The sequence below is a fragment of the Choristoneura fumiferana genome, chromosome 17 (genome assembly GCF_025370935.1).
Source record: "Choristoneura fumiferana chromosome 17, NRCan_CFum_1, whole genome shotgun sequence".
Taxonomy (NCBI): domain Eukaryota; kingdom Metazoa; phylum Arthropoda; class Insecta; order Lepidoptera; family Tortricidae; genus Choristoneura; species Choristoneura fumiferana.
Window position 1 is genome coordinate 4,087,711 of NC_133488.1, and position 26,026 is coordinate 4,113,736.

At 36.6% G+C, this 26,026-nt stretch overlaps 1 protein-coding gene across 9 annotated transcripts in view; it reads left to right on the forward strand.

Moving 5' to 3' along the window:
- Positions 1 to 23,941, forward strand: part of C1GalTA (Glycoprotein-N-acetylgalactosamine 3-beta-galactosyltransferase 1) — a 30,892-nt gene extending 6,951 nt beyond the window's left edge. For 3 of the 9 annotated variants that reach the window (XM_074099885.1, XM_074099889.1, XM_074099888.1), the window contains exons 2-8: positions 5,683 to 5,891; positions 16,316 to 16,548; positions 17,162 to 17,300; positions 18,958 to 19,054; positions 21,353 to 21,479; positions 21,752 to 21,906; positions 22,370 to 23,941. In XM_074099885.1, the coding sequence (XP_073955986.1) occupies positions 5,731 to 5,891; positions 16,316 to 16,548; positions 17,162 to 17,300; positions 18,958 to 19,054; positions 21,353 to 21,479; positions 21,752 to 21,906; positions 22,370 to 22,534 (1,077 nt within the window). In that variant the 5' untranslated portion in view covers positions 5,683 to 5,730 and the 3' untranslated portion in view covers positions 22,535 to 23,941. Of the gene's footprint in view, positions 1 to 1,543; positions 1,914 to 5,436; positions 5,892 to 16,315; positions 16,549 to 17,161; positions 17,301 to 18,957; positions 19,055 to 21,352; positions 21,480 to 21,751; positions 21,907 to 22,369 lie in introns of those variants that run through there. The other 6 variants (XM_074099890.1, XM_074099884.1, XM_074099892.1 and 3 more) reach the window with 4 other exon arrangements.
- Positions 23,942 to 26,026: the final 2,085 nt, after the last annotated feature.

A 26,026-nucleotide genomic window follows, 5' to 3' on the forward strand; every position in this document is an offset into this window, starting at 1 on the left:
CTTAAATTAAAAAAAAAAGAACTAACCTTCATAAATTTTCTGTTTGAAGCCATTATTTTCGAGGGACTATTACGTTGCTGGGTGATAATTTTGAAGCATTTGGCAACCCTTAAAACGCTCGCAATAAACAAACAAAGAACACCTGTATGTGACTAAAGTATGCTTATACACTAACGTAACTCTTCTGTGTGTGCAAATATCTGTCTGTTCATAACATTTCCAGTAGCTGTGTTGGTGACGGTGCCTTAGACTTACCCTGTTCAAATAACAATGAGTTTGTACAACGCAAGTGTGTTCACTTTTAGGTACGTCACGAACGTTTTTCTATTGTTTATGTAAAAATTGTTTGTTTTTTTTTTTTTGCGCGGTTGTATGTTTTAAAGCAAAGGGGTTTTGATTGACGAGGCGGTATGGTCAAGGACCTTAGCCTGTCTGAACGGACGAATTAAGAAAAACCGGCCAAGTGCGAGTCGGACTCGCGCACGAAGGGTTCCGTACCATTATCTAGGGTAATTCCAGGATAGATGCCCCACTTTTTGAAAAAGATTTATAACTCAATAATTCATCATTTTATAGCAATGCGTCCAATGCGCGTGATAACTATGATCCTTAATCTATTATTTTACTGTACCTACTTGTTTTGACATCATCCCATCATCCCAGCCTATACACGTCCCACTGCTGGGCACAGGCCTCCTCTCAGAACAAGAGGGCTTGGGCCATAGTTCCCACGCGGGCCCAGTGCGGATTGGGAACTTCACACGCACCATTGAATTGCTTCGCAGATTTGTGCAGGTTTCCTCACGATGTTTTCCTTCACCGCAAAGCTCATATGAGTCATTGCGCGTACTAATTTTCTTGTCATGAAGCCCATGGTCGGTAAATGAGTCATTTCCCGTACTAATGCATGGCGCAGCAGCAGGACCACACGCACACGCTCCACAGGCACATGCTGCGGGAGGGGGAGGGGGAGGGGGAGGGCGGCGCTGTCAAGACGCAGCCTAAGGTATTGGCAATATTTCGAAAAATTATATTTTTTTCTTTTACAAATATACAATTTTACTCGCGAATGTGATGAAAATCATTGTATGTTGCACGGGCGGTACTAAAATTCCGAACATCGACTCATTAAAGCCCTCAGTCTTCGACTTCGAGCTTCTAATAGACTCTCGTTCAAAATTCCTTATTTACCGCCCTTAAGACACAATGTAGGTACTATTTATTGTTATTTTTTCGTCTTTCTACTGGGGCAAAGGAACTTTACCCTTAGTGTAAGTTTTCGGTTACAAAATACGTCTCGATCGCGTTCGCGTTAAAATCTCAATTTGTATGGAAATACGAACATCACAAACGATCCACTAGAGGCGCTGTTCGTGTTTCCATACAAATTGAGATTTCACTGAAAACGAGCGTTGCTTGCTTGCTGCACGTATAGAACGTGTAGCGACACATGCTACGAGTAGTGGAGATCCTTTGTAGTATCCTTTCGTTTCACCAGTTTCAGTTTCATTGTTAAGTTTTAGTTTTATTACTGTAAGGTACTGATGGGACCAAATGAAATATCTCTTTCTTGCTTTTTTCTTCTGATAAAATTTACCTAGTAATTAGCTTTTTCGCCATATAGCAAAATAGTTATCTGTGTCAAAAGGGAACAAAATGGTGTATTTACGGCGAGGGCGTAAATTGAATCCAGAATGTAGTGAAGGATTCTACAATAATAGAGGTTTTTGCCCAGCAGGGGACCACAAATATATAGAAACGATATAATTTCAGGATAATAAGAACAGAAGTTTTAATCTTTATCGGTCCAGATTCGAGAAACTTTGAGAGTTTCTGAACAGGGGGAAGTATTGGACAAACAGGAAAATCGATACGGAATTTCCTAAATTGATTATACACTCTAATTATATAAGGTAGGTACTTGATATATTTGTTATGTTCCTTAAATTACTTTGTGGAAATGCTTTATAATTTATAAAAAAACAATCGTTTTCCGTAAACTAAGCATTTCAATAATAAGAAAACATACTAATTGGGTAAGAAAGAGTTACTGTACTCTTCCTTATTTTGCGAAATCGAACTATAAATCACCCAGATACAATTTTTTTATCGCAAACTACCCTTACGTTGACAAAATTGATAGAAGTTTATGATTCAAACTTCGTCGTTATCTTGTAGTCCAAAAATTCTACAATAAAAAAATATTTACAAAAAGGTAGTGTTCGATCCACAGGTTCAATCCTATTTTGATGCACACTGCAAATTTAAGGGTAAAATAAGTTTTTTTAAAATAGAATCCTAAGCGTAATGAGGGATTCAAGTGTTAACGCCCAAGATGAAAATAATTTTGCTCCCGAGTGGCTCATACATTTTTTCACACCAGGGAATTAAGAAACTTGAAAAAAATAATTCTAAATATTATTAAAGAACAACCAGCATAGAAAATGGCGTGGCTTTACAATTATCAACTTCAAAAAATGGCATTTGCAATAAAACACTTAGAAAAGCCTAGAAAAGAAAAGTTGCACTTTGCTCCCTCTCGTCAGGGAGAAAAAGTTACTTTTCTGAAGGAGAGGTGTGAAAAACATTTTTTTTTACATTTATTTTACAATTAAATACAAAAATCCCTTCTCAATCAGCGCTTACGCTTGTCAGACCTGCCCTCCCCTCGCATCGCTCAGTTCCCCGCGATTTTGTAGTTCTGCGTGGATTAGATTAAAAAATAATAATTAAAAGCTACAGCTATGGCTTGGCTTTACTAAATATTATTTGTTAATTGCATTTTGGATGCACTTCAACATAAGTGTTGCGCATTGCAGTAATGTAAGCAGTACGATTTTAACCCCCTGTTCGACCACTTATTGATAAATTTTATCTGACTGCTATCTGTGATGCCGTCTTCTTTTGTTTTGTCCGAATAAACAGAGACGTCACCACGTTTATTTGTTACATAAAGTTTATCAGTAAGTGGTGGAACAAGCCCTTGATCGCACTTAATCATTATCGTATCATTTCACTGCACTCTAGAATATTCAACTTATAATTATATCTTGATTAACCACTTGAATGTTTGATGGTAACGCTGATATATACTGCTAATGCAAAAATACAGTCATATATGTATAATATTTTTATCGCGAGATATGACTCGCTACTTGTTCGAATTTTCCATTGTTCATTTCTCCTTTAATCCAAAATTAAGTATGTGATCAAAATGAAAAAAAAAAACCGTGGTTTCCTGTAGTTGACCTCTCAAGCAAAGGTTCGTAGTTCGAATTTCGGCTCGTATCTCTGGGTTCTTTAGTGGGCTTTATGTGCTTATCGGTGAAGGAAAAATACCTGCACATCTGCGTTTGATTTTAACAAAAATTTGCAAATTGAAGTTGAATATTTCGCAAACGACTCGCTGTATCGAAAAATCGTCTTTCATCGTGACTTTATTTTTTATTTATACTTTAAAAAATGAAGTAATATTATTTTATTTTTTCATCATTAAACATGAAATGAAAAGGTTTTCAACCGCTGATTCTTTTAGTTTTGTTTTTAAAGTTATCTGAAACGGATTACAGTGCGACCGGCGCCACGGCTAGCAAATTCTCTGTCTATTTGCATGGTCACCCCTCAGCAGTCAACTGACAATACTAAAAATACACACAATGTACTAGATAAAGAAATTTTTTAACAAAAAAGTAAAACCAATATATTCAACTGGATGAACTGGACTTCTTCTTGAAGGACTGGCCCTTGTATGCAGGGGACAGAGAGCAGTGGAAGTATTGGGGGGAGGCCTTTGCTCAGCAGTGGGACAGAATAGGCTAACAATAACAATAATATTCAAGGGTTTTGTAGTCGGTTCCATTTTTGTTATTTTTTTTTTGATTTTTATTGGAGTCTGTTTTACTTTTTTGCTAAAAAATTTCTTTATTTCTCTCTTTTTAGTGATTTGTAGCCAAAGTTCATCTCACAACAATTCTATGCAGCCCAAACACGGTATGGTTACGTTGTTTTATAACAGTGCTCCGTTGCCTACCTTCCGGCTTCAGCATCAGATCAAGTCGAAAGAATTATTAACTTAAAGCTTCTTCTTAGTCGCTTATCTTTTTTTAGCAATCATGATCGCTTATAGACGCGCGAGCATTACTTAGCTTTGACGAGTTCCATTGGCCATCTACGGTCTTCTTCATCAGGTCCAGTTTACCAAGTAATACTTTCTGAATGTAAACGCTTGTCTTAATGCTAAAAATGCTAAAATCGCCATAGGTGTGCCTATAAATTTTGAGGTTTGCCCTCGATTTCCCTAGGATCCCATCATCAGATCTTGACTTGGTGACAATGGGACCACCTCAGAAGAAGACTCTTTCGAATAAAAAAAGAATTGTCGTCGTCGAACACGTCCTTTTTTGAAGTCGGTTAAAAATAATATCTTATCACGCATTTTACTGGCCTCTACATAAACGGCAAAGAAGGAGCTTTTTGTAGAAACACTTACTTAGTTAATTTTAATTCTACATATATATTACAAGAGTACAACTATAATTTCAGCCTTCACCTTAAAAGTTTTCTAGTGCAGAACTAACATTATAAAAATAGTTGTGGTAAAAAAAAACTGAAAATAAGATAATAATTGCAGTATTGCTGTATATTCCTTGTACTGAGTACAGTGAGACCGGGATCTATAATAATAATATAATATTAAAGGTGCACTTGCACGAGCAATTAAAATTGTTTAATTCCAGTCAATTGCCACGACACAAAATATCAAGAAATTTACGTCAACGGCAATAGTATCAATTTGTGGCATCCACAATATTGAGAGAGATGAAGAGATTCTAAGAAACTTAGCAATACTCTCTTACACGAGCACTTTAGTTGAGATGCCATTGCTCGTTAGCACTCGTTAGGTACACTTGCATAGTGGTTTGTTTCTCGATCATAAGAAAAAAGTAAGATAAAAGAAAAGACTTAGGTGCGATCGGTTTAATAAAAGAAAGTAACCTCATTGTGTTGTGAATTAGATGATTTGTTATTGAAAAACTTTACTCAGACGTCGCGAAGTAATTTTGAATTTCATGACACTTGCTTGTTTAGCCTTCGCCTTGCCTACGATTTCTGGCTACTGGGGACTCTTATAAAATATTTTAAAATATCTAACAACAGCCCCAGCCTTTTTATTCCACACCCTATTGCTCGCTGCTCGTTTTTGCGGCGGAAACGGGATTAAAAAAATGCTTAAATTTCTATTCCCACTGAATTGTCGGCAATTCGTGTTGGCGACATTTAAGTAATTATATTAAATATATATATTTAATGGGCACAACAATGGAGCAATTAAAAAAAAATTTGGCGAAATCGCCGCTCCACGTTCATCCCTTACTTCTGACGGGCAATTAATTATTGGTCGTGTCAGTGCACCTTTAAGAATTATTATTATATCTGTAGAAAAATGTAAACCTAAAGGAATTCCATGTTTTACGCCAGCTGTTTTCAGTATCACACGCGTTCTATTTTATAAAATTTATTTAGCTGAAGCCGTTCAGCAATCGCGACGTACCGCTCATCGCGTGAACACACTTGCGCCAAATAAGCTCCGATCAAAATTAAAAAGTTAAATCGATCGCATTAAGTTGAAAAAGGAACTGTCACTTTAAAGCGGGAATGTTAAAAAGCTAAGGCGTTTTTCAGACGGCCAGGTTGAAATAATTTTTGAACGGAGGTTGATTGTGATTGACTATGTACGTTCCTCTGACTCCTGTGCAGGCGGAGGGGAGGGTGATGGGTCGCCGATTTGTGCTAACACTGGTGATTGGAATCTCAGCAGGATTTAGTTTCGCGTATATACTATTAACATCCACCGGATTCACCAGAGACGTTGCTTGGTCCACACCTTACAGGTAAATAAACTAAGTTCTTAGCATGTCGCCTGTCTTTTTGCTTTGCTGCACGTTTTTGTTTGTGAGCTCTTAAAATATTGGCTTTGGCGCAATGATCAATTAAGCGAAACTATTTTAAAATCGTTCCCCGCCGACTGTTATATTAATTAATACCTTCCGTTTTCATGTTCAATTTAAAAAGTATGATATAAAAAAAACTTGACCTTTTTTTTAAAGAATAGACATTTTTAGGCCTCATATTTTTTAGTACTAGTAATAATTCACGGTTAAATGCAATACCACGTGGTTGCATAGTGCATGAAACTGCGTCGAAATATCGGAAGCTCATTACATTACTCATTACATAGTAATCGACATGTTACGGTAATCATCTGCATCCCGTAACATGTCTAAGTCATAACAAAATCCCTTCGTCTATGCGCTGACTTCGATAGCCAAATAGCCTAGTCTTTAGTGCGATTGAATTCCGCTAATTTACGTAAGTAGATAATGATATTAATGGCTTAGCTGTTCTTTTAGTAAATATCCAAATTTCTATATACTGTCGTTCTACACCATAAACCATTTATTTTTTATTTTAGATTGTTATGGCATTCGTAAAGCCTGTTAAATGTTATAATAAACCAATGAAAAATACATACGAGTACACATATTCCTTTATCTATATACCGAATTACATACTCGTAAAATCTACTTCTTGTATAGGATTAAGTCAGTTGACCTACATGGTATATATCATCCAGACCGACTCAAAATATTGTTTTGAACAAATTATGTACTTTAAAAATAAACTCGAGTCAGTGTTTTAAATAAATTTTAAATAGTATGAGATTTAATCTCACGTTAGTGAATTACCTGCTTCGCTAAAGATTAAGGGGCTGTTTCACCATCATTGATTAGTGTTAACGTGATGCCGTCTGTAGAATGACATTTAACCGTCAGTTAACACTAATCAATGGATGGTGAAACAGAGACTACGTACGCACGCGCGGTTTTAGCTGTCACTTTCTCAAGCAATAAGTATACTCTGAATCCGAAGACACCCCGCCATAAATCGTGTGACTATCCGCATAGTGCGTTCTTGCACTGAGTGAGGAATAAATTAACATGACTGTTATAAGATTAAATTTAGCCTGACCTATGTATTTTTACGCTCGAGCAGTCATCTCTTTGAATTTTGGAGAAGAGTACCTGCCAGCTTTTCAGTGATCGTTTCCTCTCTTTCATCTGTAGCATGACGTATTTTTCATGTCCTTGTTTACACCGGCCGAATTTATTGGATAATTTCTGTAGGTATACGAATGTTGTAACAGCTGTTTTTTTCAATGCGATCTTTTGACGTACCTTTCAAACCAAAGATGTTGATATAATTTTGCTTAGTTTGTTAAGGTTTTTTTTTATAATGGCTGTGTCCATCGAAGGCGAATTTTACCATCATCATCATGTCAGCCGAAAAACGTCCACTGCTGGACATAGGCCTCCCCCAAGGCTCTCCACTCAGGCCGGTCTTGTGCTTTCCGCATCCACCGCGTTCCCGCGATCTTAACCAGGTCGTCGCTCCATCTTGTTGGAGGCCTACCGACAGCTCGTCTCTCGTCCGCGGACGCTATTCAAGAACCTTCTGACGACCCCGTTATGACAAAACGCGGCAAACTTGAAAACGTCTATTTGAGTAAATGGCGTTTGAAAGTTCGTTCTCTCGTTCAAAACTGGAGGTTACAGTATAATGTCATATCGAATACCTTATCAATAGAACTATAGTACTGGACTGTGGATCGAACTAGTACCAAGCTTGCATGAAGTAGAATATTCTAGGCGCTGTTATCACAAAACGCTGTAATCTGGGTTGCATCCTTTTGTCATAACTGGGTCGCTGACCAGTGGCACAGCGTGGTTATCAGCCGACCTGGGCAGAAGAAAATTTTGCCGCCCTCTTGTTTAGGTTTTAAAAAACCATAGACACACCTATACAAGATATCAATACATTTTGTACCATTTAATTATAGAAAGGGGATTCCCCGATTTCACAGCATAAGTAATGGCAAATTTCGTGCTAATACTAACGGTCCGAATCGTAGATGCGAAAAAATGATGAAATCTATTATCATCTAGATATTATTCAGTGTAATTTATTATGGAATTTTGTCGCCCCCTCAAAATTGCCGCCCGGGCGGACCGCCCCCGTATCCACTACACTACGCCACTGCTTCTGACCCCGTCGGCCATTAGTCCTGCGAGCAATGTGCCCGGCCCACTGCCACTTCAGTTTCGCAATTGTATCGGGCGATGTCGGTAACCTTAGTTCTACTGCGATATCATCATTTCTGATTCTATCCCGCAGAGTAACCCCGAGCATAGCCCTCTCTATAGCCCTCTGAGTGACTTTGATCTTCCTCATGAGACCCATCTTTAGCGCCCACGGTCTCTGGTCAAAGACTTTTGACTTCAAACACTGCGGTAATGCGTTGGACGAAAAGACACCGCGAAGCTTACCAAACGCTGTCCGGCCGAATTTTACCAGCATATTGTGTATTTTTCTGTTATTCGGTGATTTTTTTTTTGGAAAAGGAAATGTAAGAATTAAAAGAAAATATTATTTACTTCAAATGATAACGAGTCATATGAATAATGAAAGAGGTGAAATAATTTGACAGGTCGGCACTCTTTTCCTTTATTATTTGTTAAAATTCAACCCGAAAAAGAACAGCTATCTAAATAAGATGAACGTACTAGTGCTCGTCCCTGTCCCAATGTTGGTATTTACGTCGGATGCTAAGAGCGCTATGGTGGGTACCTTTCTACACCTTTTTTTATTCGACGGGATGGCAAGCGAGCAAGTGGGTCTCCTGATAGTAACAGATCACCACCGCCCATAAACATGTGCAACACCCGGGGTATTGCAGATGCGTTGCCAACCTAGAGGCCAAAGATGGGACACCTCAAGTGCCAGTAATTTCACCGGCTGTCTTACTCTCCACGCTGAAACACAACTTGCCTATGAAAGTGTAACGTGCCTGACTGACACGCAACGCACAGCCTAAACCCACTGGATCTAGAGACTTGAAAGGCAAACATATTCCCTGAGCTAATTTGATTCAATTAACTTGCCTTGTTAATAATTTTTGACAAGAACGTGACCAGTTTAATTTTTGTTCCCGCCAAAAATCCAAAATTAAGTTGGTTGAACTTCAAATTACCGTAGGTAGTATATAAAGCAGTACCTATTCCTCTGTAAACTATCGAAAAGACCCAAAATGTCGCGCGACCAGAGGGGCTACTACGAAACTCGAAGTTCGTATCGCACCATCCCTTTCACTCGCGTATTAAATGACATAAGCGTCAGCGGGACGGCAACATACGAAGTTCGATAGTATAGGGCCAGATTCCGTACCTATTGTCTAAAGCCGAGTTTAGACTTGCAAGAAAAATCGTGCAAGTTGCATTACATTGCGGCGCTCGATTGACCACTAAAAACTCATTGGCTTCACGGCCTCGCAATGTAATGCAACTTGCACGATTATTCTTGCAAGTCCAGATCTCTTTCTAACCTTATACTACGCCGTGACAGAAAGTAGTGAAAACGATTCCATTATGATTACGAGAGCGTTTAGACAGTAAGGCTGAGTTTCATTCAACCAGAGATGTGCAAGGACGTGTTGCGTTGTGTGCGAGGAATGAGTTCTTCAGTTCGTTCAGTTGTTGAATTGGAATTCCGGGATTTCATTAAATTCGCGTGGGAATTCCCTAAAATTACATCGTGGTTTTCATTGACGTTAAATTAAAACACCCATGCCAAATTTCATGACTAAAGTCTCTAAACCCAGCGGTTTTTATTTCGAGATTTTATCCCTATCCCGTGGGAATATCTGGATAAAAAGTGGCCTATGTGTTATTTCAGATGACTAACTATCTACATACCAAATTTCATGACTAAGCCCCGCGGTTGTTATTTCGAGATTTTATCCCTATCCCGTGGGAATATCGGGATATAAAGTATCCTATGTTTTAATCCAGGTTATAAACTAACTTTTTGCCAAATTTCATCCAAATCTATCCTGCCGTTTCAGCGTGAAGAAGTAACAAACATACTCACAAACTTTCACATTTATAATATTAGTAGGATTTACTGTGGCGCCCCATGGCGGGTATAATGGGAAGGGACGTTCCGGTGTACCGAAGCGGTCTTCAGTTCTATTTGCTTTGGCATCGAGTAAGGACGAGGACGCACTAGCACTGCTAGGCCTTGCGTTAATTTTGAGGAAATACGATACAAGAACAGTAGTAAAAAGGAAGCGAAAAAAGTGGTGTAAGCATTGGTTATTAAAAAGAAAAACGCAGACACTCACGCACAGGTTCACCGTACGGTGCGACCGGAGCAAAATCGATTTTCGAATTTGCTCCGGTCGCCTGCGCAGGTCAAAAAAACTGCACAGGTCGGTCGGCATACTCGCTCCGGTCGACCTGCGCAGGTACACCTGCACAGGTAGACCTCTCCGGTAAACCGTAACGTGTATGGAAATTTGAGGGACCAAATTTTTTTTACTGTATTCTTGAGTTATCTAGCTACGTCACTGATCAACAGAGGTGTAAAAAGCTTACACAGTAAATTAAAAGTATGTAATAACTCAAATATTTGGGCTAGTTGCAATTTGCGTTGATTAACATTTTTTTTTAAAGTCAGTGCTTGCCTTGGTTTAAAAAACAGCACCTGGGCGACCGAGCTTTGCTCGAGCTAAAACCGATAATAAGCGTTTTCCGAGAGATAATACCAAGCTAGATCGATTTGTCATCCCCCAAAACCCCCACATACCAAATTTCATCGAAATCGTTGGAGCCGAGATTCTGATTATATATCTAGAAGAATTGCTCGTTTAAAGGTATTAGGTAGATTATATAGATTGATAGATAGATAGAATAGATAGATATTATCTAACATGAGTTGGGAACTACTTACTGTATATTCACACAGGCACCGACCTCGAAAAAATATAGCATATTTACCCTACATTTAAAAAAAAACGGTTTTGAAGTTGGTTTAATTTTTTTTAATTACTTTATTTTTATTATCAGGTCACGATTCACGATTTACCTACGCGTTGTAGAACGTAAAATAAGTAGCATTTTCTACATTTGTGATTTTATCGACCATTGCACTAGATAACGACTGAATATTTGTGGTAGCTTGTAAACAATTTTACAAACTCTGGCACGATAAAAATATATTAACACGGATGATTTTATGTCAATTTTTTTTAAACATTTACTTATTGCCTACAAAATTGCACTCAAGTGCATATAGGGTAGAAGTACCGTTTTTAGCCAGTTGACATTTGAAGGAGTTTTCAAAAGTTTATACTGAAACGAATGAAGTTTGTGATGTTTTATTTTATTAGATACTATAAATTTATTTCAAACATGTGTACCTAAACAATAAAATTAAACACAAACGGTACTTCTGCCCTAGGTAAAAAACTACTAAGAACATAAATGGGCACATAACGAATAGTTAAATAGTTGTGTGGTGCGCGGGGTGTCATATGGATAATAGATAAATAGAAAGAAAGAAAGAAAGAAAGAAGACATTTATTCACTTACACAGAAGACACACATATACAGCAAAATTAACACAAATAAAATAAAAATAAAAAAATATTTACAGAAAAACACATGAAAATATTAAATACAATATACACAAAATCAACAACCATAAATCAACGTTCCATATTCGAAAAAAGTCCCATATCAATTCTGTGCACTGCCACATACAACAGGTCATTTGTTTAAGTTTTTCACTATTTAAATCAACTTTTTCTTGTTTGTTATTCTGTCCTGTTCTCCAAGAGACAACAGTGACAGAGTTTCTTAAAAAAAACTTCTTTGATATATGCGACTAATATGCTTAAGAGATAGTCTATAAAATAATGAGCTTGTAACTATGACAAAAATGTGTACTCGATGAATTTTACCCAAAGAAAACATATAGAAACTCGTGGTTTTAAAGAGTTGTCCAGTTGATCGACCCACTTACGTCTTACCATAGGTGACGCGAGTTCGGGCGACATTTAAGTACCTAGGTAATCCTGCAAAATTGTATATATCCTATAGTCTCTTCCACTACTAGATGTTGTATGTTTTCAGTAAAGAGATGCAAACTATTTTTATCATAACTTAGTAAATCTTCTTACAAACCGTCTATTCATAATAGGTACAAGTGAGTTTTCTATCGAGAAAAGAATTAGGTACGACAAATATGCATGTATTACAATATTTACGTTTGAAAAGGATTCATATTCAATAATATAAATATTTTTGTTCACGCAGTCCTTTGAAATCTACGAAGGCATAACATAATAACTGGATTGTGGAAATCATTCTCCGAGATGAAAATGAATTGCGTCATGTCATTGTTTTTCTAACAAATGCATTCAGTTGAAAATTAGAAGCCTTGTGACAGTGACTTGTTTTTTATTTATTAATAAATTATTAGATATTTTGAACGCACAAATTGGAAACAAAGTCAGTTTGATACGTGATAGCATGTAACACGGTTTTTTTGTGTGTTTTTGATAGACCTGGCTTAAAGTTTTAAAGCAACTTAGTGGAAAGGGTTTTGTTTTTTATTAAGTTGATTGAGTATCGGAGTTGTTTAGAAAAAAAATGGATGCACAAGTTCCTATTGAGGTGACGTTTAATTCAAACGGCTCGTCTACTGCGGTTCTTATGCTGCTTCTTACATATTGCCTGTAAGTAAGATTAATTTGCAGGACTAGCTGTTCCCGCGAATTTGTCTGGTTCCCTCGGGAACTTTGCTCTGTCCCGGGATGAAAAGTAGCTTATTTTAATCTGGAATAGTGTAGCTTTTTATTATTTAAATATTTTTAAATCTGTGTACATACAAATGACGAATTACACTGCCGAGCAAAAATAAAGGGTTGGTTACTAAAATCGCAATAGTTCCTAAACTACTAAAGATATTTTCTTGACTTAAAAAGTGCATTGAAGCTAATTTAACTACGCATTAAACTTATTCTTGTTAAAAGTAAAACTCTTTACTAAACTCATTTTACTCGAAGAAGCTATCACAACGGGTTTTGTAGTTATCGTAATTTTTGTAACCGACCCTTTATTTTTGCTTGTCAGTGTATTTGTAGTAGGTATTATCTTGATCAAACAGATTTGCCCCCTGTTTCACCATCCATTGATTAAATTTATCTGACGGATAAATGTGATGCCGTCTCTGTTTGTTTTGTTCGAATAGACGGAGAGGCATCACATTTATCCGTCAGTTAAAATTAATCAATGGGTGGTGAGACAGCCCCTTAAAATACTTTTGTAGGAACTTAAAACCTGTCATATTACATATATTTATATTTATATTCTGTATATTTAACTTGAGGCATTGTTATACTAGCATGAGTGAGACGGCTAGGGAAATAACTGATAGAAGAGATTTTCCATTTCACCAACTAGATAGACAACCACTGATGTATTAAACTGTAGACAACAATCTGTTCTCCTCCTCTGGTGGCGCTCACCCCCCTCTCACATAAAATAACACTTTATTACTTAAACAGGCCCCTCTGTGCCACTGGGCACTCTAGGCAAGTCCCCAGGCCTACTCCGAAGTTCGAAAATCGAAGTTCGTATCGTACCGTCCCTCTCGCTCTCGTATTAAATAGTATAAGTGTATTTTCGAATTTGCAGGCGTCCTCTAGTGACTGTAAAGTACAGTTGTATAAATGTGGACTGTCTCGTCTGGCACATATCCATTGTGATATCTATTGGGGCCCATGTTAGATACACATGTTACGTTACACGGTATACCCACAATATACGTAACAAGTTATGTGTATTGTGGTATACCTCTTGCGCTTACACCCATAACATGGTCATCTAATGTTTCTTTCATAGAATATCATATAATTTAAAATACGCTCCGTAGTCTATTTACGAGTACAGTCATTGCTCATTACGCGTCATGTTTCATTCATTATGACTATGACATTCGCACCATGATTGGTCTAAATATATCCCTATTAGTGTAATTTTTGTCGCAACTGACTTTAGAACTACTATACTTGGTTTGGATAGGTATTTAACTAAATGTAAACAAAACAACATCAATGAGGGTTTTCACAGAGGCGAAATATCGCTAGATGGCGTTAGTACGTCAGGTCCGTTTGACGTTTGCTTGCGATTGGCTCATTTAGTTATTTAACCAATCACGAGCAAACGTCAAACGGACCTCACGATACTAACGCCATCTAGCGATATTTCGCCTCCGTGAAAACCCTCATTGCTGTCTTTTACATTTTTGTATTGAAATACACTAGTATGTATGTAGGTAAATACTTTATTGTACATAAAACACAAAATAATACAAAAAGAAAACAATAAAACCAAAAGAGTACAAAGGCGAACTTATACCTAAAAGGGGTACTTACTAGTCTAGTTTGTATTACAATGATAGATAAGTAAAATGTTTAAAATCCTTGAATGTAGCAAATTTGACAGCTGAAGTTTATTTACATTTAGTTAATTACGTATCCAAACCAAGTATAGTAGCCAGCGACTGCCTACCAGTAGTACCAGTAGATCTAAAGTAGGTTAGGCGAGATATACATTGATCCAGTGCAAGCGGCAATTGCGTGTAGGTAATGTAGAGTTTTGACGGACTGTTCCTATTTCTTCGCACTCTTTCGTTCGCACTTGTGCTACTGATGTCATATTGACATTGACATTCCATACATCTGCCAAAGAAATCATAGCGCTTTTTTTTTATTCGGTTTCTTTTGAACTGGTGGTAGTTAATAAGTGAGTGGCTCGATGTAAATCTGCCTTTAGTGGCTGAATGCGGCTAGATCTATGCGATTTATTGCATCATGTCTGTAAAATAGCTTTTTATATTGCAAAATTTATTCGCTTTCTAGATGTGCGTTTAGTAAATAAGTACCTTTTAATGTTATTAATAATAAGACTGTTCGCAAACATGGTTCCCGTCAAATTTTTCTAGCAATAAATATATATCTCAAGCCGTAATTTTCTCTGCAAAGTGTCGTAACAGACATTATGATACCTACCTTGTTGGAAGAAAAGAGTGGGAATAAAGACGTAACATTTCAGTTGACGAGATCAAATTGACATGAAATCACTACCGTCTTTATCATAAGAGCACATGGGGCCCTTGCCCAGAGCCTGACCTCACGAGGACCCCGAAAGTCAGATACTTATATTTGCTGATGGTTATGTCAGATCAGAAGGTTATGGTAAGGTACGGTGAAGGAAAACATCGTGAGGAAACCTGCACACACCTGTGAAGTCATTCAATGTATTGTGTGAATTTCCCAATCCGCACTGGCTGGGCCCGCGTGGGAACTACGGCCCAAGCCCTCTCATTCTGAGAGGAGGCCTGTGCCCAGCAGTTGGACGTAAATAGGCTGGGATGATGATGTCAGAAGGTTTACTCGTACAAACCTTAAGACGACACTGTATTAAAATGCAACCATATTATGCAGATAGACTTACTTGTGTTTGTTCTTGACTCTGGCCAGCGAAAGCTGTCCACGAGAAGCCGAGGCAAAAATAAAAAAATGAGGCTGACAACACTTGCTGTACACTGATTAAACGATGTTGATACTTAGAAATTATTTAAATTTTCAATATATTAAATTTTCCTCGGGACTCTTCAAGCTGCATCAAAATTTATGTAGTAATGTGTGAAAGACGATGCACTATAGGAGTCCCTTGGTAAATTTGATGACCTTTGTCAGTGTCCATTTACGTACAGTCCAGACGCATACATTTTTGGACCATTTTGACCAGATTGGCATTGAATATATCTTCAAATATTTTAATAACAAATCTTATAACATTTTTCATTTTGAGTATGGTAGGAGATTGAATTAAGCAAAAAGTTATTTATTTATTTCTAATAGACGAAGTATCAAAATTATCTAAGCCGGACTAGAATGACAATATAATAATTTTGATAGTTTCAAAAATGATACCGGGTCAAAGTTTCGTAAAAAATGCGTGGACAGCTTTCGCTGGCCAGAGTCTTCTTACTCGTATTCTTCCTATAAAATTAAATTCCTCCAAAAAGTCCTAGAAGACCGATGTCTTCCAGATAGATAGCAAACTGACAGGATACATGCACACGTGACGGGCGACGCGATAACCGTTTTAAATAAATCTACCTTCATCCAGCGGTTCTCAAAGAGGTCCAGGCGACTCCCAGGGTTCCACGGGTGATTAGGCGTAATAAAAATGGGGGTGTCATTTTGGAAATATAGGTGAAATGTAGCGGCAGGTCTACCGAAAACAAATTTCGGGAAATTCTGGGGTATCGTAAACTACCCGAAATAGCACTCCCATAAGCCGGTCGCACAGTTTCAACCTCATACTAACCATTCGACGTATTTCAGAGAATCTCTCCGCGACCTAGAAAGGCACCCTATCATGTCGGTCCAAGACCATGGAAGCGACGAGCCAGCGCACAGAGACGAGGACAGATCAGTTGCCGACGAGTTGGCGAAGAGAGTCCGGGTACTTTGCTGGGTGATGACGCAACCTAAGAACCATGATAAGAAGGCCAAACACGTCAAAGCGACATGGGGGAAGCGGTGCAACAAGCTGTTGTTTATGAGCTCTGAGGAAGGTAAGGTTAAAGTCGCTTTGTGAGCTAATGGTTAGCCATTTAGACATTGGTTACACTCTCGTTCGGGAATCAGTTCAGTCGGAAAATTGGTCGAGTTAAAAGAACAACGTTTTGTTTTCTATGTTTTCAACAAAAACGGCTTGACCGATTTTTATGTTTTTTTTTGTGTATATTCGGTAGGTCTGAGAATAGGATGTAAACTGTTTTTCATACTTTTACGCGCGGACGGAGTCGCGGGCAACAGCTAGTGTTACTATAAAAAAAAATGAAAACCCCGTGTACAAGATCTGCCTGTGATTAAATATATTTTGACTTTATTTTGAATTTGACAAGAACAGCGGCAATCTCCAAGCTTTACGATCTGACAAGTTGCTCGAGTATTTTGTTGACAACAATATAACTCGTTGGTGGACGTCCTATGCTGCGCGTGCCGATCCGCGGTGTCCATTCGAGAACTTGTCCACCAAAGAGATGGAAGGATGACCTGGTTAAAGCCGCGGGTACACTGTGGATGTAGGCCGCTTCCAACCGAAGCAACTGGAGGTATATTGGGGTAGCCTATGTCCAACAGTGGACGTCCTACGGCTGATATGATGATAAATACAATTTTCAGACCCCAATCTGCCTGCCGTCAAACTGCCCGTCACAGAGGGACGAGACTACCTCTGGTCGAAGACGAAGGAAGCGTTCAGATACGTTTACGAACACCACAGGAGAGACGCGGACTGGTTCCTCAAAGCAGATGATGATACGTGAGTATTTTGTTTTTTAGGGTTCCGTATATCAAAAAAAAAACTGGCCAAGAGCGTGTCGGACACGCCTTAAATAGGGTTCCGTAGCCATTACGAAAAAAATACGTAATATTTTTCTAAAGATTTCGTATTTTATACGGAATCTTCCATAGGTTAGGTATATTTTATAACCTTAGGCTGCTATTAAACTACTAATAATTCTGAAGCAAACTTAGCCGTTATAGTTTTCCTTAAAAGTTTGATATACTTACTACCATCCTGATTTTTTTCAAATTGTTCCACCCACCGGTTTAGATTTAAGAGGGGGGGGGGGGCTCGATTTTCATGAAAATTTGCACTTTAAAGTTGAATATTTCGCAAACAAACCACTAAATCGAAAAGTCTTAGCAAATCCCCTAATGGTTTTAAGAGACCTATCAAACGATATCCCACAATATAGGGGTTGGATAAGAAAAAAAAATCACCCCCACTACGTCTATGGAAGGTACCGTAAAAAAAGTTTATTTTATATTTTTTATTGTACCATTTTGTCGGCATAGTTTACATATATATCCGTGCAAAATTACAGCTTTCTAGCATTGATAGTCCCTTAGCAAAGCCGCGGACGGACAGACAGACAGACATGGCGAAACTATAAGGTTCCGTTTTTGCCATTTTGGCTCCGGAACCCTAAAAATGGGACCCTTAGGCTTATATGATCACGTGATATACGGTCAAGGACTAATTCCTGAGCCACCATTGAACCATTTCACAGTAAACGTCATCGCATTAATTAACAAAGAAAATCGTAATGACTTTTCCTTTGAAAAGGTCCCATATGGTGGCTCATGAGTTAAAGTCCTTAACCATACTAGCAGACGGAAGCGTAATCATGTAGTTAATATTTGCTTTAGTTGGTAATTATAAGTGAACATTTCGAAAAGACCTACGTCTTATTTTTATAAAAAACGCAATTTTCAATCGAGTTAAATGATGACGATGGTGATGATGTTAAACGTAAATAATGTACGACCCCTTCTAAAAGTATAAGTGGTATTTTTGGTAACATTCCATTTATTTTGTTTTGTCCCTGGTTGGGAGATTTCCTTTCAGTGTGTCAGTGCTATAACCAACATTGTTATGTATTTGTCTTTCCACAGCTACGTTGTTGTCGAGAATTGGCATTGATCACTTTTGACAATGTGTTCTAATTCCAAAACCATTTTGAGGAATAGGTTTATTAAATCATTTTATAACGTTTTTGTAAAAAAATACTAATTGATCGTGTGTATATTTGCAAAATAACGTTTGACCTTTGTTTGACTTTCATCGTAAATAAATCTTTTATAACTAAACCGCCTAATTCTAACACTGCCAGGTGACAGAAGACACTACGTTTTTTTAAATAATTGTGATGGGCAACGAAAAACGTAGTTTTTAACGCCGTGGCAACTATGGTTAGCTATAATTACGGTGACTTCTAAATAGGGTAATTTTTTAAACGCAATTAAAATCAAAATCCTTCAAATAGGTGTCTTAAATTCGCCTATTTTATGAAAAAAAAAATATAAAAATAAACATTGTTTTTTTTAGACCAATGCCACTTTGCGGTACATTTCCATTCAGTGTGTCAGTGTTATAAGCTATAACCAATATTCTTATGTATTTGTCTTTACAGCTACGTTGTTGTCGAGAATTTGCGGTACATGTTGGCAGAACACAACAGCAGGGACGCTATATACTTCGGATGCCGATTCAAACCTTTTACCTCGCAAGTTAGTAAGCCTTACATTACATAAATTACCAAACATTGTCTTACGCGGTGAGCGCAGCGGCAAGGGCATTTTTGGTAATTAGATTATCTGATGCAAATTGGTGTGCGTTTGTAGCAAAAAACAACCGAGCGCTTAATACTATTACCGATAATTTAACCCACATGCCGCACAACAGCCACATGGCTTCTGATTACTGATACGACAAAGTGGAATAACATTAAAATACGAATATAAAAAGAATAGGTACAAAACAATTTTTTTCGAGTTAGGTATAGTCAGCAACAAAGACCTTAATGTTAAGGCAATAAAGTCCTGCGTACATATATTCGGCACTTCAAACTTATGTATATTTTTGTTGCTGACTGTACATACAATATTCATTATAGATAGGTACAACAAGCAAAATGACCGGTCGTTCGTTGAATGAATGGATGAAAAAATAAAGTCAAAGTCAAAATATCTTTATTCAATTTAGGCTATAACAAGCACTTATGAATGTCAAAAAAAAAATCTACCACCGGTTCGGAAAAAACCTCTGCTGAGAAGAATCCGGCAAGAAACTCAACGAGGTATATATATATTTTTTTTAAAACAGATTTACAATATTATTAAATGATATGTATACACACAAGTATTTAACACAACTTTATTTTTAACACAATATTTATTGGACACTATTATACATTGAAAATACAAACTGAAATAAAGATGCACAGAAGAAACAGAAAAATAAGACCATCACTGGGAATCGAACCCAGGTCCTCGGTAATCCGTACCGCGTGCTATACCACTACACCACTGATGGTCAACGGTACCGACACAAATTTCCCCTATGCACCTCATATCTCAGCTTGTTTGTTTCTTACTTAGTCACTTAAGCAGTGACGCTAGCGACATCTACCGATGACCGTAAAAGTAAAAATTTGGAATTGAAATAAAAAATACAAAAATATTCCAAAAAACCAATCACTATTTTACATATTTTTTTGCACATAGCTCTGCAAAACTGTTTACACAGTTTGTCTGCAGGATACAGTCTCTATAATAATAATATGTTATCAGGTAAACTGTTAAACAAATACGTAGTCTTTTATTTAATGTTCTATCGCCGAAGTAGTTGGTCACTCGGGGCACTTCATATTGTAAGGACCCTGTTACCTGAGCACACCGACCTAGTACTGTGCTGTTACTATGGTTGATCAATACTAAACTATTCTCTAGATTACTATGATTATTTATGGCTTCTAGGTATTTATGTTTTAGTCGAACAGTAAGTATTTAGGTATTGAAATTAAGTGGTTATGTTGAACTGGCGCGCGCGGCGCCCTGTACTACAGTCACGGAATGAAAAGGTTTTTGCTTGTTTAGTAATAAAATGTTTTTGAAAACTGGTCAACCTTTTCATTCCGCCACTTGTAGCTAGCGCCCCAGTCGCCCCGCCCGGGAACACCCAAATACTCCGAAATATTTTATTCCGAATTTGCTAATTTACAACTCCGATTTTCACAATTCCTAAGACATATAATTCCGATTACTTAAAAACACGAAATTTATTTTTCCGAATTTCAAAATATCGGTTTTATTAATATCCGATTTTTAAAACTCCGAAGAATGAAAAGCACAAAATGTTACTGGCCCGAAGTACAGTATTCCGATTATCAATTTTCCGAAATGACATCGCTAATTCGGAAATATGACATTCGGCAAAATAAACTTCGTGGTTTTAATAATCGGAATCTTGATTTCGAATCTCGAATTAATATCAATCAATTTAAATAAATTGACCTGCATACTTAGGTTAGGTTAGGTTAGAATTGCGACAAAGTGTGAAGCGCTGTAACTGCGCGGAGTAGGAGCTCCGCGAAGGGGAGCTCCGTCGACCTAGTGTCACATTGCTGAAAATCAGTAACAGTGAATACTGTTTTAGGCCAATCTAACCTACATAGCTTAAGTTAATAAGTCGGGATTTATTATTGATTGGTATAATGATATTCGGAATTTTGAAAATCGGTATTTTAGTAATCGGAATTCGTATTTTTGATATTTCGGATTATTATTGTTCGGTTTATTAAAAATCGTAATTTTAAACATTAGGTATTGTTAATTTTCGGATTTATAAAAATCGGATTTATGAAGAATCGGAATAGTCATATTAGGAGTTTTAAAACATTCGGAATTATAAAAATCGGTATTTTGAAGTCCGTGATTCGGAATTTAGTTTTTCGTATTTATGTAGAGTGTACCCCCCAACCCCCTTCCCCCCCTAAACTGGCGCTGACAGCAGATCCCGATTTCTAGGGCTACATGAGCGGCGGCGCCGGCTACGTGCTGAGTAGGGAAGCGTTGGATCGCTTCGTGAACCAGGGTCTACCGTCGCCGCATCTCTGCAAGGCCAGCGACACTGGCGCAGAAGACGCTGAAATGGGTAGGCATCCATCGGTAATCGATCGTTTATCGACCGGCGGCATCCATCGGTAACTGCTAGCTACAGACTTGCTAGATTTCCAAAGATCGACGCCTGTCAAGAAAAAGGGAGAAAATAAACATTTCGCCTGGCGCGAGTGGACTGTACGAGTACATGTTTCTCGCTACGAGTAAATTGAAAGGCACTCATTACATAAAGATATTTTCCTGTGTTCTTGAGACAGTTACTATAACTGCTATCCCCCGTTTAAAGGTTAAAATATATTTTCTCAGGTATTTGCCTGGACCGATTGGGCGTGAAGGCGATGGATTCCCGGGACAGTTTAGGGCGTGGCCGATTCTTCCCGTTCGTGCCGCGGGACCATCTCTTTCCAACCAAAGACACGAGCTTCTGGTATTGGAAATATATCTACTACCCAACTGATGAGGTGAGGAATAATCGCTAACATATTTCTTTTTCATTTTTGCGCAAACAAACCTAATTTTTTTGCCGTTTTTTTTTTTAGATCTTAGTAACGACAACAGGTAGAAATATTTACTGAATATTTAGATTTATATTCACTTTAAAAATAAATAGGTACCTGCTTAATTATATTAAAAATAGATTCGACAGCACTGCTATTCGTAATACAACCGTAATACGGACACCGGGACAGGTGAAACTAAAAAAAAGGTTGGTTATGATATAGTGTCTAATGTTGTATAGATAATACGGAACCCTTCGTCGGTTTATAAATATATGTATAATATAATATTTGTGTTCATTACCTAAGGTTAAATCTTGTAATCGGATTCACTTGAAAAATACTATTAAAATGCTAGTAAAGTCAACTAAAAACAAAGTTAGTAAAATTCTTGAATCACCCTTATCTCTTATCTTACCTTTTTCAGGGTCTCGATTGCTGTTCCGACCACGCGATATCTTTTCATTACGTGAACCCTCAAGACATGTACGTGTATGACTACTTAATCTATCATCTGCGGCCTTACGGAATACGGAATGGCGTCGATTTAAAAATTATTGCCAGCAATTCTACCAGAGCACAAGGTACATAGTAGTTTAACCTTTTAACCTTATCCATAGAGTAAAATTTGTATGCCCAATTATTGCCATATTCGAATATTTTACATCAAAAATCTGTTTCTAATTAAATGTCCCAGTAATTGTCACCCCGGAATATAGTCTTCTTGGTGCCGTGCCGTATTATTTAAAGCGCGGGCGCTTGCTATCGCATTCACCATCTCTTTCTATTCTCATCCTAAACCGTGTAACAGAAAGAAGTTAAAAATAATTGTGATTCCGTGTACCGTGTGTATTACACAAAAAGGCCTCTGGTATTTTTTTTCTATGTTCCTGTTACTTTACTTTTTGAGATATCATTGTCTTTGTTACCCTCAAAAGGAAGGTTTTATTCGATACCTTCCTGATATACCAGTAAAAAAAGCTGAGTTTAGGAGGTCACGTTGGCTAACAATTGGAGCGCATTGCATTGGGAGGTCGTGCGCTATTATCGTATATTCCGGATTGACAAATACTCGGACATACATTAACATTAACCTCACACTTGGGTTTCCTCTGCTGTAATACTCTAAAATTTTAAAACTTATTTTAGATTTTGATGTTATGCGAAGGAAATATTTGCATTTACTTTAGTTGTAAGTATATTTATCAATGGAGGCTGGTTCAGAGTTATGACTTTTCTTTATGTAAATGTATGGATTAAATCATAATGGACTAGACAGCGATTAGTAAATTATTTTATTCATGGATTTTAATATGAGTCAGGGAAGGTAGGTTTTCAATTAAATATATTTGTGCAGACATTTTATTTATATCTGCAGGGCTATGGTCAAAAAAATAAACTGCTTAATTATAAGAAATATTTCGTTTAGTTAAAACTAAAGAAATAACGTTGATTCCTAATATACCAAAACTGAGTCTAAAGACTACAACTAATTTATTTTCTATAAGTCATTGTATTTATTTGTATTGTATATAAACATAACCGGGCCAATAATATATGAGGTCTGCCACTATCGCGGACTTTTTTTAAATAGTAATAGGAATCAGCTTGATCCAGTGTTCAACTCTCATTTAGATGTTTTATTATAACTACGTTAGATTTACAAAAAAAAAACTCACGCTTAATGTCAATTGCGATGCTTGAGAGAATCGCCGCCATGTCTAGCTGTTTAATTTTGTCATTATATGGTTTTGCGTAATGCTTTCGGGTACTGGTACCGGAATGACCAGATTACAAATGAATGATCGGAACAGTTACAAAAAAGTACAGTGCGACAAGGCCTTAATGAACGTAACAAAAACGGAACTAATACGGCTATTTTGCAAAACTTAACTTTTACAGTTCGCCGTGAATGTCGCTGTTTGTGTCTTTTATTCGTGATTTTTTAATTTGTATTTTGAGAATAAAACACTAATAATAATAAAGCTGATAATAATAATTTTAAAGTAAGTTTATTAAATATTGTTATTATTAAAAATTAAATTCAGACATAATTAACAATGAAAAAATTATAATATAATATAATAATTTAAATATAAATAAAATAAATAGCCCTCGTGCAAACGTCACCTACGTTCATATAAGATCTTTGTCGCACCAGTGTAACCAGTGTTAGAAATTAGTTCAGGGAAAGTCCGCAACAGTTGCACCTCACATAATATGGTCAGGCTTTATGTTTTTGATACTTTGTATATATTTGAAGTTTTATAACTTGTATATTTGTTTGAAGTTAATGATATTGATGGTGTTTAAATTATTTATAACTCGGATACTAAAATGAGCCTTGATGTAGTATTAGACAATTAGGTGTATTAAAATAGTAATAGTTTATTACAAATAGTGGATGAGATGAGATATAAATACTTTTTGTAGAAATCTAAAATTTAAAAGTCGAAATGAACAATTGTACGCGGCCCCGTCTCATTTTGAACCTTTTAACCGCATCAATGCCGTAAAGATCGCACAGATCTCGCAATTCTGGCCTTCTCCATAGAAGAGTGATTTAACCATAAATTTCACAAAATTAGTAGAGAATTTATGACAATCACACTTTAACTACAAATATGTATAAATATGTAGCATAATAATGTATTTAAGGTAGAAATCATAAATTCGTTTCTCGCGTCAGGGTCATACTGAAACATTTTTATTTGCATTATTTACAAAATATCTTCTACGTCTAATGGGTTATAAGTTTTGAGCAATTGAGGCTTAACTACTGGGTCTAACGATTTCTATTCAAGATTACTTTTATTCCAACCATGTATGTATATAATACAACACTTAATTAACGAACTTAAGATTTAATTGTTGGCATTCCAAAGGAAAAGTAATTCTGCATTTAGTCTTATTTTACATATAAGGTGGCTATTACATTATTTCTTCATCATACAGCTACAAATTAATGATCCCAATGATCTTTATATTTTAGAAAATTATGCATTTAGTTAGTATAGAACTTTTTAATGTTTAGTATCTGTTTTTTTTATTTTATCTTGTTTACTTGTCAGAATTATTGTAAATAACCAGTTTAATCCAAAATGATAAAATAATTTAACCTTTTAACCTTTTTAAGTTATGCATATTGAAACTGCATATTGTTAAAAGGGTTAATACAAGTATTTTACGTCAATACATGCCAGTTATTTTCCTGTGTTAATTCGTGGCTTCTGAAGCTTGGTCCTTATCTGCCGAGACAGAGACAATAAGATAATGCAATAAATTACTTTTTACTTTTGCTTCTTCAAGGCAGGCACATTGACAAAATAGACTTAAGATGTGAGCATCGTCAATGTTGAAAATAATTTTGGATATGTAATATCATGCATTATATTGAACATCAATAAATATTTATAATAATAGGAAATTGTTCAAGTTATGATTATAACGAGATATTATATATATATATATATTGTCATATAACTCTGCCACAAGGGCAACCTTACAAGTATATAAATTCCATTACCTGACCGAAAAAAAAACATGGTTTGATCTTGTTATGCTTGTAGGTAAAAAAACCGCTCGTCCAGTTAAAACAACTTGTACCTATCTATAGTTACTTTACTACTATCTATAGTTACTCTTTGTTTGTCAACATTCATATGTTAGTAACATTAAAAAGGTAGATTTGAAATCATGTTCAAACCTCGGTTTAGCTGTGGCATATAAAAGAACTTGCTATCGGAATTTAATATTTTTAGACGTTTTGTCAACGTTGACATAAGAATTATTTTCTCTCTCTTACTCGTAAGTATAAGAATAATTGTTTAACAGCCCGAATTTTTTTTTGTCGACAAGGCTAAACATTTAAACATCTATTTATATATATAAAATTGAAAATAACTCGATTTGTGCAGATATGTATGGAAAAATACGAATGTTTGTTCTCGGTCTTGCATTTTAATATGTATTTATAGTATCTATCTATATAAAATTTATCCGTTGCTTAGTACCCATAACCAGCTTTGCTAAGCTTACTTTGGGACTAGGTCAATTGGTGTGAATTGTCCCGTGATATTTATTT